The 14341-nt window shown below is 31.4% G+C and overlaps 1 protein-coding gene across 10 annotated transcripts in view; it reads right to left on the reverse strand.

Annotated features, from left to right (window-relative positions):
* Ascc3 (activating signal cointegrator 1 complex subunit 3) overlaps window positions 1-14341 on the reverse strand; it is a 355403-nt gene that overhangs the window by 212521 nt on the left and 128541 nt on the right. For all 10 annotated transcript variants that reach the window (XR_007351808.1, XM_048814551.1, XM_048814518.1 and 7 more), the window contains 2 exons: window positions 11231-11395; window positions 2038-2214 (listed from right to left, as the gene is read on the reverse strand). Coding sequence is in view for 9 of the 10 variants with exons in the window: in XM_048814551.1 (XP_048670508.1) it covers window positions 2038-2214; window positions 11231-11395 (342 nt within the window). In the remaining variant the exon portion in view is untranslated. The remainder of the gene's footprint in view (window positions 1-2037; window positions 2215-11230; window positions 11396-14341) is intronic.

The raw sequence follows: 14341 nt of genomic DNA on the forward strand, positions 1-14341 counted from the left end.
TCGGTAATGTGTATGGACAGGAGAACTATTTTTTCCACAGAAAGTTTTCAGATTAATTACAAACCTAATATACAAACTGAATTTAAAAAAGGGTTTCCTTTCCCCTATTAATGATGAGGAAGTGTCTAACTAGAAAGGTAAGAAGGTGAGGAAAAGGGTCATGTATGTGTGAAATGAATATAATTTGGATTTTTTATTTCAGTAAAATAAACATTTTTAAAATCTAGAACTATTTTAACTGATAGTGGCTAAATAGGTTAAGGTGATCATAGGATAATTTATTTCCACCAATGACTTAAAAAAACAACCCTATTATCACCAAATAAATCCCAATAACTATTTCAGTACACTTTGGGTTGAATTCTGTACAAAGCCATTAGTCGAAATTATGAACATTACTTATAGCACTTTGTCATATTCTTTTATAACAACGGGATCATATTATGAATTTTGGAATGAAATTGAGAAGTCTACAAGGATGTCTTCTTATAATAAATGACAAAATAACAACTGGTTATAAAACATATTGACAGCACCTTGGGGGAAGACTTAATGGTTACCCATTGCATATTTCAAGTTAGTATAATACTAATAAATTTAATAAGAAAAAGTCTACATTTATTTAAAAAAGCATAATTAACTATTTACACTATTTAAATATATACGTTTTAAAAATTTCTAAATTTCTAAATCTTCAAAGTAATTGATAGCTCATCTTCTGACACCATTCCTTTCATGAGTATGATGCTAACATATTGTGATAAAAATTTTAATTAGTTTTAAAGGATTTATCCATTTGTATGATGCAGTTGAAAGAAAATAAGTTTTAAGATGAATGACAGAAATCTGTAACAATTTTCTTTTCCTAATATCTCTATGATAACCATCTGCTAACATTTAAATTATAAAGCAAAATATAATCTAAAGCCATAAAGAAGCAGTTCTACATTTATCACTCTGATACATTAAAATGAACTAAATAATCAAATATATATTAAACATGACTGAAAAAACAAGCATCAAGTAATACTAGACAGCACTTAAAACAATCAACAAATATTGAAATATTCATATAATATTACCATATCGTGATATTTATTATGAATAAATCTGAAAAAGATCTCTAAAATTTGAAAGATCTCTGACATTTATGCAATGCAATTAGTGTACATATCTATTGTAACAGTCATTTCTAAAATCTATTAGCGAATATTTAACTTACAATAGTATAAGGCTCTATTTTACAAATAAAATATATTTTTAGAAAGAAGTAAATTAACACAATAAAGAACAAGTTTGACATGATAGCATATGATTGCATCTTGTTCTCTTTACTAAGGAGGTCAAAAGGCTGTAAGTTTTATCATACAGTTATTTCTTCTAAAGAAAAATATGGGTTGTTGAAGAGAATAATAAAAAATAAATGTTAAACACAGTTTTGTATAAAATGTAAAACAAAGTTTTCCTTCATATTATCAAATTAGTCTGTAATAAGAACTCTAATAATGCAAATAGTACTACTTAAATAGTACTACTTAAGGTATTAGATAAGCAAAGTTTTGAAGCACTATATAGAATTTTAGAAATGACACTATATATATATATATATATATATGATAAATATAAAACATTTTAAATTAAACAGAATATCTCCCCTTATGGTTGCTACCACAAAATTATTTTTCAATTATATAATTTATCTTATTATTTTGTTAACATTATATTAAAATATTTATTACTGGTTTAGTAGAGCTCTTATTATTTTACAACGGGTTTCAGTCAAAGGAACTTTCTGAAATTTTACTAAGAACACAAAATATACATTGAAAATAGCAATACAAACTACTACAAGCACCTTTCTGTAAGATGTATTCAACTACCAGTCATTGAGGACGTATATTTGATTTTGTCTTAGATAGCACATTAGGAATGCTACTAAAATAGTCTTTTGCAGTCTTAATTTCCAGACAAGTAGTCAACAGTAAGTCAACATAAATACTTTTTAGAAAAATATAATTATTAAAAGGAGTATTTTACCTTATTTGCACTTTTAATCCCCAAAAACGTCTGTCCAAGAGGTACTGGACGAAAACGGCCATCAAAGTAGAAAAGTCCAATGTAGGGATTAACATGTAAAAATGTAGCAACATCAAGGTAGTTGGGTAAGGTTGCAGACAGTCCAAGTATTCTTATCATACTCTGTGTGGATTCAACCTACATGGGTTATGTTAATTGGAAGTTACTTTAAATAAGTATGGGTTGTTTACATTAATTTAACTAAAATCAGTATTATGTGAACTATTAATAGGACCTTCTAAAAATTGTAGAAGGAAATCAGTTCAGATATCAACTGAGGGTCTTACCATGCAAAACTCTAAAGCTCACAATTCACAACTTGATCCATCAGATACATAATAGAACTCCCTACTATTAAAAATATGCATAGGAATTTATATTAAATAGCAATAAAAATTTATAACAATGGAACATATTATTAGGTCAACAAAAACTCATTAACTTCCTCAAACTAAAAAACATATAGGGTAAATTCTCTGATAATAATGTAATATACCCACAAAGATAATATTAATGGATGGTCAAAACTTCCAATCAGCACCACAGTGGCACACACCTATAATCCCAGAGGCTTGGGAGGCTCAGGCATGAGTACTCCAAGTTCAAAAATCAGCCTCAGCAACTCAGTAAGGCCCTAAGCAACTTAGGGAAACCCTGTCTCAAAATTTAAAAAAAAAAAAAAAAATTAAAAAGGGCTGGGGATGTGGCTCAGTGGTAAAGTGCCTTTGGATTTAATCCCTGGTACCAAACACAAAAATCAAAACCAAAACCCATAAAGTTTCCATTCATTTGGTAATTAAAACACACCATTATGATCCCAGGATGGTGCTATCAATTTCACAGCCGTTTTTTTGAGGAAGTTGTTGACAAATTAGCTGAATCTAATTTATTAGACTCAATAAGCAAATTAGCCCGGTATGAATAACAGTAATACTCCCAGAATTACTCCTCCATCAACATTGGAGTACCACTTAATGATGCAAAACTGAATAAGACACATGTAGAGAATATATATAGAAGTATAAATAGGAAGAATCAAAAACTGACAGAATTGGGTGGAAATCAAAATATTCACACATATAGAACACATTACCATCAATTTGTTTTCACTAAAGAAATCATACAGATATCAGCAAAAACCCAAACCAAACTGAACCAAAAGCAAAGAACTCCAAATGATGGAATATTATATTATCACACCTGTTATAATACTTCATCATACAAAGTAATTAGAATGATTTTAATTACTCTATAGTTATATATAGTGTCCATAGTAATCTGGAAAGAAATAGAAGTTATATTTCTTTTTAAAATTATTATTTAAAATACAAAATTTACTGAACAAAATTTTAAGCTCATTTGATGTTAAATACCTGGTCCCCTAGCAATTACCAGAGACATTTTTCTGCTAAAAATCCATTATAGAACAACCATGTTTTTAATCTAAAAGTATAACTCATAATTTTAACATAATGAAGTCCTTTGAGAAATACTTTACTTGAAATAAGAAAAATTTGCAATTTTATGTCCTAAACCAAATCCCAAAGCTTTTTATGCCACAGATATTTCCCTAAAAAGAATCTATTGTTCAAAATGATAAAAAAAAAATAGTGCTTTAAAGATTTATTTTTATCATTTAACACAAAAATGAGGCACTAAACTTTCATGTTTCCCCTCACACAAAAAATCTAAATTTGGGCAGTCTCCCTACTCAGTGAAATCAAAGTAACTGAGACAACTAATACCAGATCAATGTTGTTGAATACAACATATTTAAGAGTTCTTGTATTTCTATCTTTTCTGAATTTCTCCCCATCATTTCAAGTGTGTTGGGTATTTAGTCTCCTTTCTAGCACGTAATTTCAGATCATGGACAGAAACTTCACTGGAACAGCTTCCTGTCACAGGTCTACATTAGTAACAAATATAGAATGATGTAAAACACTGCCATCTACGGGGCACATATGGTAATCACAACAAACAAAAAACAGGAACTTTGCTTCTATTAAACACTCATGAGCACTGCACTAATATATTGGAAATATGAGAATCATAAACACAGTAGTCGACATGTATCTGTCTACTTTCCAACAGATATATAGCAGTTAAAATCAGAAAGAAAGACCAGGATTGAATAATCTTTACTATCCAGCTAAGGAATTTGAAAATATTCTTAAGATAATAAACAATTATTTAGCAAATGATTATAAGGAAACATAAATGGAAAATGATTATGGAGATGATAATGTCAGGTATGAATTAATATATTACTTAATTATAAATTATATGTCCATAACATTATATCTTAAGATTAATTATATATTTATATAATTAAATGATACATAAAATATCCCATTTTATACCATTTATCATATTTATAAACCATATATAAAATTATATTCTACATTTATATTTGCAAAAACATTTATGAAGATATAATTGCTTTAAACATATACATGTTACATGCATATGGGTGTGTGTATGTATGTGTGTACATACATACAGAAAGAATTAGCAGCAAGACTACATTCTACTTTCTCCCTCTATGGGGACAGAGGGGTAAAGAAAAGAAAGCTGTCCTAGTTAAATAAATCCCCTTATAAAAAGATGTGAATGATAGACCTTCTGGCAAATGTACTAATGCTATTTACTTGGCCTCTAATGTTTTATACTTGCAGGAAATTCTTTATCTGTGGGATGCTTTTAACTGGATGGACATGGTCCAACAAGTTCATTGCAGGTAAATGTAGAATGTATGAATTCATGCAGCATGGTTTCCTAAACAATTTTAACTAAGCTATTTAAGTATTTAGGTATAAAATGAAAATGTTTCATGATCAAAATAACTCTCTTTTGTGTAAAAAGTGTACTGAATACTTCTTTTTGAGGTCTTATACATAAAATCTGTACCAGAACATATCCACTGTAGTAAAAAAGGACTTGGAGATACTTCTCAATGCTTCAACTATATTTTACAACTAGTTATACCTGTGAAATTATTATTAAATTGATATTAGCTAAAATATTTAATTTTTATAAATCTTCTTTGAACATTTCAACCCTCTGTATTTATGTGCATATATACGTATTTTTCATTTATATGATAAAAGTGATCATATATCCCAAGAATACTGTCCCTTTACTTTTTTAAAAAATTTTTTTTTAGTTGTAGGTGGATACAATACCTTTATTTTATTTATTTAAATGTGGTGCTGAGGATCAAACCCAGTGCCTCACATGTGCTAGGAGAGTGCTCTACTGCTGAGCTACAACCCCAGCCCTGTCCCTTTACTTTTTAAAAAAAATATTTAGTTTTTAGTTATAGGTGGACACAATATCTTTATTTTATCTTTATGTAGTGCTGAGGATGGAACCCAGTGTCTCATGCACAGTAGGCGAGCGCTCTACCTCTGAGCCACAATCCTAGCCCCCTGTCCCTTTACTTTTAAGAAATCATTTTTCCAGCTTGCTGAATATTCTTTCATGTATACATACACACCTCATTCTACACCAGCCTAAAAATAATTTAAATTATATTTTCTGATAACATACTATATTTAGAAGATCAAAAAACAAATAGAAACTCTACCAGAAGACTGCTGGAGCTTATGAACAAATTTAGCACAACAGCAGGATAAAACATCAACACTCATAAATCAATAGCTTGCCTTTACTCCAATAATAAGTCTGCTGAGCAAAAATTATGAAAATTATATAATTTACAAAAAACTAAAAACAAAAAAACAAAAACATTGGGAAGAAATCTAATCAAGGAGGTGAAAGACCTCTACAATAAAAACTTATAACACTGAAGAAAGAAATTAAAGAAGACCTTAGAAAATGGAAAGACCTCACATATTCTCAGACAGGCAAGCAATATTGTCAAAATGACACTATTACCAAAAGTTACAGATTCAAAGTAATCCCTACCAAAGTACTGATGACATTTCTCACAGAATTAGAAAAAACAGTTCTAAAATGTATTTGGAAGAATAGCCAATGCAACACTGAGCAAGAAAAACAATGACAGGAATCACAATACCTGATTTCACACTGTACTACTGACTTATGGTAAGAAAAATAGCATTGTACTGACATCAAAATATACAAGAAGACCACTGGAATAGAAAAGACATGGAAATAAATCCACATATATACAGTCATCTGATCCTTGACAAAGGTGCCAAACTACATGTTAGAGAAAACAGCCTTTTAACAAATGGTGCTGGTACAACTGGATATCCATATGTAGAAGAATGAAACTAGACCCCTATCTTTCACTCTGTGCAAAAGTCAATTCCAAGAGGATCAAACACATAGGAATTAGATCAGAAAGTATGCAACTCCTGGAAGAAACCATGGGTCAACATTCCAACAAAGAGGTACAGGCAATGACTTTGTCAATAGAACATCTAAAACTTAGGAAATAATGACAAGAGTTAATAAACGGCAGACATCAAATTAAAAAACTTCTGCACAGCAAAGAAAACAAAAACATACAAAAAGTCTATGGAATGGGAGAAAAATATTTGGTAGCTACTATTCTGACAAACGATTAATATCTAGAATGTATAAAGTATATATCTATAAAAAACTTAACACCAAAAAAGCTCAAATAATAAATGAAAAAAGGAACTAAACAGACGTTTCTCAAAAGAAAAAACACAAAGACAATGAATACATGAAAAAAGTGTTCAACATAAGTAGCAATCAGGGATATGCAAATCAAAACTACACTGATTTTATCTCACTCTAGTTAGAATGCAATTACCAAGAACCCAAATAATAATAGATGCTGGGGATGGGGAACAAAATTATACTCATGCATTGTTGGTGAGACTGCAGATTAGTACAACCACTCTGGAAAGCAGTGTAGACATTCCTCAAAAAACTAGAAATGGAACCATCTGTATGACTCAACTATCCTACTCCAAGGTGTTTATCGAAAAGAACTAAAAATCAACATACTATAGCAATATAGCCACCTCAATGTTTAATGCAGCACGATTCACAGTGTCAAATTATGAAATCAGCCCACATGTCTTTCAATTGATGACTGGATGAGGAAAATGTGGTATACATACACAATGAAGTTTTAACCAGCCATAAAAAAGAATGAAATTATGGAATTTGTTGGTAAATGGATGGACATAGAAAACACTATGTTAAGTGATAAGCCAGACTCAGTCAGGGTTGAATATTTTCTCTCATATACAGAAGCTAGACCAAAATGGGGGGTGGGCAGTGATCACATGAAACCAGAAAAGATAAGTGGAACAAAGAAAGAAGGTAGAGAGAGAGAAGATATAGAAAAAGTTAAGAACTCAGGAATGAAAGTGACCAAATTATGTTATGAACATATACACCGCAATGAATTCCACCTTCATTGTATATCTATAAAGTACCAATTAAAAAAAAAACTATAAATAAATAGAAGAATAACCAGTAAATAAGAAGGGGAACTGGGAGAGCAAGAAAAGAAAGGGAAGGAGAAAGTACTAGAGACTGAAATGGAGCAAATTAATTCCATGCTTGTATGATATCAAAATGATCCCCACTATCATGTATAATTATAATGGACTAACAAAAACATTTAAAATGTAAATAAAAACAAAAACGTTGTTTTGTTTACCATTATATCTAAAGCACCTAAAACTATGAGCTGGCAAAATGTAAGTGCTTAGTAAGTATTCACTGGGTAAAATAATGAACAAAAGTACAAATATAGCATACTTTTTATGATACACAAATAAATAGAACAGCTTGTTTGCTCAATGAAAACACAGACTATTGTAAGCCCAGGTCATATGGTCCTACCTTATTCTTTTTAAAGGTAGAATTTCATTTGTATGAACATACTGAAATATATTAAACCATTTCTGGTATTGAATATTTGGATTGTTTTCAAAATGCTTTGATGTAAAAAGAGAACTTTGGGCTGGGGGTGTATTTCAGTGTATAGCCTTGTCTAGCATGTGTTAAGCACTGGGTTCAATCCCCAGCATTCAAAAAAAAAAAAAAAAAAGAGCGGGAGGAGAGCTTCAGTGAATACTAGTACTAATACATCTTTGTGAGTTTGTGTTATTATTTCTATAGTTTAGATTGCTAGAAGTAAAAACATAGGGTTGATCTTAGTGAATGGAATTACATTTCATTTTCAGTTTTGCTAATCTAATAGAAATATTGGTTTGGATTTCTTTCAAGTATCTTTTCAATCTTTCTCAGCATGCTTATTTCTATTGAAAAATGTGTAACAAATAATTTCTGACATGCAGTCACTTGAATTTTAACTATTGGGGTGATGTCCTTACTATCATGACTGGGCAGACTATTTTAATATTTACACAATGAAATGTGGCACAGTTTTCCTTTATAACATTTGGAGTTTATGATATTGCTTAGATATCCACTCCAAAATTATCAAAAAAAACCTCTTCTATATTTGCTGCAATGCACTGAGAGTTTGTTTGATACAATTAAATCATTAATGCCTAGAATTTTATACTTCATTTACTAGAAGGAATACATAGGAACATTTAAAACTTGGTTGGCACAAAATATCATTTCCTAAAGTTTTGTATATTAAATTCCTATGCCTGGATATGGATCAGAGATCTTCAGGATAGGAAATATAAAATAACTGTTATTAAACTAGATATTCAGATGGAATGTTAAGGAAGTAGGAAAATCTTGCTGTATCTTCCAGGGTTTTGGCTTAGAAACAAGTGGAGTGCAACCTTATTTATACTGATACAGAAAAGATAACAGAGTTCTAACATGATTAGCAAAGATACTTATGGGAAACTAAAGCAGAAACATAAAGCTGAATTTGAATGTAGGTAGAAATCAGCAGAAAAAAAATTTTTAAATACAATATTTACATATATACACACAGAGGTTGAGCATCCCTAATTTAAAAATCTGAAATTCAAAATGCACCCAAATTTGAAACTTTTTAAGTACCAACATGCTGCCACAAATGGAAGATTCCATACCTGAAATTTTATGTCGGGTCATAGTAAAAATGTAGGCACACTAAAACTATGGTATATAAAATTACCTTCAAGCTATGTGTCTAAGATGTATATGAAACATAAGTGAATTTTGTGTTTATGTTTGGGTCTCATTCCAAAGAATTTCATTATTGGCATGCAAATATTCCAAAATCCTCTTCCCTACCAAAAATATCTAAAATATGAGGCACTTCTGGTCTCAAATATTTTAGATGAGGGATACTCAACCTGTATACACACACACACACACACACACACACACACACACACACACAATCTGTAATGACATATAAAGATTTAGGTAAGGTAGGCACAAAAGCATTGTTTTCTTGGATAAATATTTAAAATGAAAAAAAAATGTCAGGTAACAGAATCTTAGAGAATATAAACATTAATGATGAAGACAGGAGAGAAGTAAAGGAGCCTGAGAAAGAGCAGATAGATGGGGAAAAAGTCATGTAAAAAATTAGGACAGGGTATCATCATGGATCCAAAGGAAACAAGTTTCAAGACTGAGGAATGATGAGTAGTATCCAATATCAAAATTACTAACATCACAAGTTAAAAAAGACTGGGTTTGAAAACTATCCTTTGGTAACTGGTGATACTACTAAAAATATTTTATTTATGTTGATTTAGTTCAAGCAGTGACCAGACTGCAGAGGTTGAAAAATCAAAAGGAAAACAGTGAAGATACTTTAATATTTCAAGAAGCTAGGTGGTAAGGAAATTTATGGAGCAAAATTATTGGAGAAGGATAAATTTGAGGGAAGTTTTCTGGTAAAGATCAAAAGACTTTTTAATTCTATTACACTAAGGAGACAGTGGCCACTAAGAGACAGAAACTGAAGATATAGGAGAAAGAAAAGGGGTAACTTACAGAGTCAAATAAATGGGGTCTGAGGCAAGAGGAAAAGAGACCTCTGAGAAAAGGTTAAGAATATAATGATGGAATCCTTATGATGGCAGGAGGAGAGGCAGGATTCTTTTCTGGTTAGGGGAAAGAAAAGAATTTGAGGAGTTCAAGCATGAAGGACTTTATTTCCTTTCAGTAAAAAGTGCTCATGTAAGAATGAGGCATGACAAAGTGGAGGAGAGTGATAAAGGAGACTAAGAAAGCTTAGTAATGGTCACATTAGGGAAATAGAAGAAAAACTGCTTAGATGTTACAGGGTAATCCCAGCAATTCAGGTAAATTCAAAGTCCATGAATGTGTAGTGTATATCATATTCTATGAATATATACTGACACTAGTCTACACCACTGTGTGATCTTCTCCTCTAATGATGAGCAGTCTGGCTAGCTGATTTGCTGTTGTAATTTTGCCAGGTACTCAGAGGTAAGTAACTTAAGGTTTTTGACAACATACTGATTAGTCATCAGGTCTTGTCTATTTTAGGAAGAACACTAAGGCAAGAGAATATGAATAAAAGACAATAACAAATGGGGAGTCGAGGAAACGGAGTTCTTGATGAGTTTGAAAAACTTGTGTTCATCTATTTTCCATACATGTACAATCTACCAGAAAACTTCACTTTAATATCCATGACTATTCTAAGAGTTCATATCCTTTCACTTATTAAAAAAAAAAATAGCTAACAAAGAATATCCTGATACTCCTGGCATTGGTGAATTTACCAATTATTTGTTTCTACTATTTTATAAATTACCAAAAAGGCCCAAACCTAGAGACAACATAAACATGCCCCTTTAAAAAAAATTTAGTTAAAATTATGGCTATGTGGCAATCAAATCTCATTTTATCCAATATATGAGAAAAAATATAAATCACATTCAGATTTTTGGAGGGTACAATGCAGAGAAGAACTATATTTTACAACATAGTTCCTTATGTTGTAAAATATTTTAATTCTGACTAGTGAATATTGGATCAACTTTACAACACAGGTTTAGAATAGAAGTTTTCCTATACTTATTTTGGTTAAAGAGACAACAATGAAATAAGATTTGGAACAAACTGAATAGTTAATGTGAAAATGAAATAGTTAAGTGTTTCTTCATACTAAAATTACCTTTATCCCTGAGAATAATGCATATTAAGTTTTCCTTTGAATTCTATATTTTAGGATTAAAAACTTACTGGTTCTCTCAAAATAAACTTACAAATAACTTTCTCTTACCTGCCGTAAAGTACGTGCAACTATGCTTTCTAATACTGGTCCTCTATCTTCATGCAGCAAATGAACTTCATCAAGAATAAGGAGTTTTACAATTTGGGAAAGAGCAACATCCCCAACACTCTTTCTTGTCACTACATCCCATTTTTCTGGTGTGGTAACAAGCATCTATAACAAAAGAAAAGACAAGCAAAAATAGTGGAAAAGTCAAATACATTATTTAAGTTTCATTTGTATCATTCAAAAATAAATATTTTTGTGGCCACTTTTACTCATATATAATAAAATGTGTTTAAAATACCCCAAAATAACATTTAATTTACTAAAAACAACAGTAAATTCAAGAAATTTTTTCCTTAAGCTATAATTTTAAGCAATTATTTAAAGCTCTGAAGGTGAGTAAGCGTAGTGTAAAATGTACAAATTACACACACACATACACACAATTTGTAATGTAAAATAAAAATAATTTTTTTTTAAAGTAACATATATTGATATGCATTTTTATTTGAAAAAGGTCCAGGAGTAAAAGCAGCCTGAAAAGGAGATTAAAAGAATGCTCATCAGTACTAAGCCTATTCCAATTTAGAAGAAACTACCATTGAAACTCAGTTTTCAAATACTTCCCTTTAATAGCAACTGGTATATACACCACTTACACTAAAAACACACATTTGGTGAAGGGTAACAAATACACATAGCAACCCCAACAGTGGGTCTCTGGAGATAAGGAATTTTGATGCAATAAGTAGGCTCAGGGTTTTTATGTAAACTTCATAAAAGCAGACCATTTAGCATGAAGCTGGAATTATAAATCTATTTACTTTTTGCATAGTGAGTTGTTTGGATCCTCTAAAAGCAGAGTGGCAGAACAAAAAAATCAGAATTTAGTATCTACTGTGGAAATGGATTAGGAAATAGTCCATCAACAGATGGTTCAAAAAATGCATGAGATAACCAATAAAAACCAAAGTTGTATCTTAGAGTAGTTTTAATTTGCAGTTCTCTGATTGCTAGAGATGATGAGCATTTTTTCGTATGTTTGTTGACTGATTGTATATCCTCTTCTGAGAAATGTCTGTTCAGGTCCTTGGCCCATTTATTGATTGGATTATTTGTTGGGTTTTTTTTTTTTGGGGGGGGGGTGCTTATCTTTTTGAGCTCTTTATATACCCTAGAGATTAGAGCTCTATCTGATGTGTGAGGGGTAAAAATTTGTTCCCAGGATGTAGGCTCCCTATTCACCTCACATATTATATCTTTTGCTGAGAAACAACTTTTTAGTTTGAATCCATCCCATTTGTTGATTCTTGGTTTTAATTATTTTACTATAGGCATCTTATTAAGGAAGCTGGGGCCTAGCCCCACGTGATGGAGATTAGGACCTACTTTTTCTTCTATTAGATGCAGAGTCTCCAGTAAGAGTGGCAGCCTTTATGAAGACAAATAACAACCTCCAGTAAGAGTGGCAGCCATTATGAAGACAAACAACAACAAGTGCTAGCGAGGATGCTGGTGGGACTGCAAATTGGTGCAGCCAATTTGGAAAGCAGTATGGAGATTCCTTGGAAAACTGGGAATGGAACCACCATTTGATCCAGCTATTATTCCTCTTCTCGGACTATACCCAAAGGACCTAAAAACAGCATACTATAGGGACACAGCCACATCAATGTTTATAGCAGCACAATTTACAATAGCTAAACTGTGGAGCCAACCTAGATGTCCTTCAGTGGACGAATGGATAAAAAAAAATGTGGCATTTATACACAATGGAATATTACTCAGCAATAAAAAACAATAAGATCATGGCATTTGCAGGGAAATGGATGGCATTAGAGAAGATTATGCTAAGCGAAGTTAGCCAATCCCCAAAAAACAAATGTCAAATGTCTTCTCTGATATAAGGGGGGGTGATTCAAAATGGGGTTGGGATGGAGACCAAGGGAGGAAGATTACCTCTAGATAGGGAATAGGGGTGGGAGGGAGGATGGGAATAGCAAGGATAGTTCAAGAAGTTGGTCATCATTATACAAAATTCATGTATGAAGATGTGAATTTGGTGTCAACATACCTTATATACAAACAGAGATTTGATAAATTGTGGTATAAAGGTGTATTAAGAATTGCAATGCAAAAAAAATTATGAATGTAATGCACTCCTCTATTGTGATGTATGTAAGAAATAATAATAATAAAAAAAAAGTTGTTCTTAACCAGTAAATCAAACTATAGTGACTGATTATAATCAACAACTAAATTGTGCTTTATATGGTAAACTGGAATGGGGGCCAAATCATAGTCCTCAACAATTTATTTATTTATTTCATTTTGATATTAGTTTGTCTGTCTTGAAGTCACTGTGGAGATGATAATCTTAGTTTTTTAGATCAGGAATGAATAAATTCTTAACAAATACACAATCCTGCTGAACTAGCAATATCATTGCTATCATTTTTTAATGAACTGTCAACTGCAAAATTTAGCAGGTAACATTCTACAGAACAATAAGTAGCAAGCACAACGAAGTAGATTAAACAATGCATATTTAAAGTGTGAAGTACTACAAATCTAAGTGACTTGGCTAACTTAGTAAATTTAAAATGGCAATGATGAGACTACAAATTTTTACAGAAAAATATGCTACTAGAATTAGGTATAAACAGACCTAAAATGAATTTTGAGATCTCAAACATATAAAACATTTACTGGCCATTAATTAATATTTTTTATCACGCTACAATAAATTAAACAGAACTTCTGTGAATATTGACAAAACCAAAACAACACAAGATATGTTAAAGTTGGCTACGATCTACATACTGTGGGGTCGGGCTCCAAATTCCTCAATAGGACACCCATAGCACAAAAGTTAATAACTAGAATCAACAAATGGGACTTACTCAAACTAAAAAGTTTTTTCTCAGCAAAAGAAACAATAAGAGAGGTAAATAGGGAGCCTACACCCTGGGAACAAATCTTTACTCCTCACACTTCAGATAGAGCCCTAATATCCAGAGTATACAAAGAACTCAAAAAATTAGACAATAAGAGAACAAACAACCCAATCAACAAATGGGCCAAGGACCTGAACAGACACTTCTCAGAGGAGGA

Source organism: Marmota marmota, unplaced genomic scaffold (assembly GCF_001458135.2).
Source record: "Marmota marmota marmota unplaced genomic scaffold, marMar, whole genome shotgun sequence".
Classification (NCBI taxonomy): domain Eukaryota; kingdom Metazoa; phylum Chordata; class Mammalia; order Rodentia; family Sciuridae; genus Marmota; species Marmota marmota.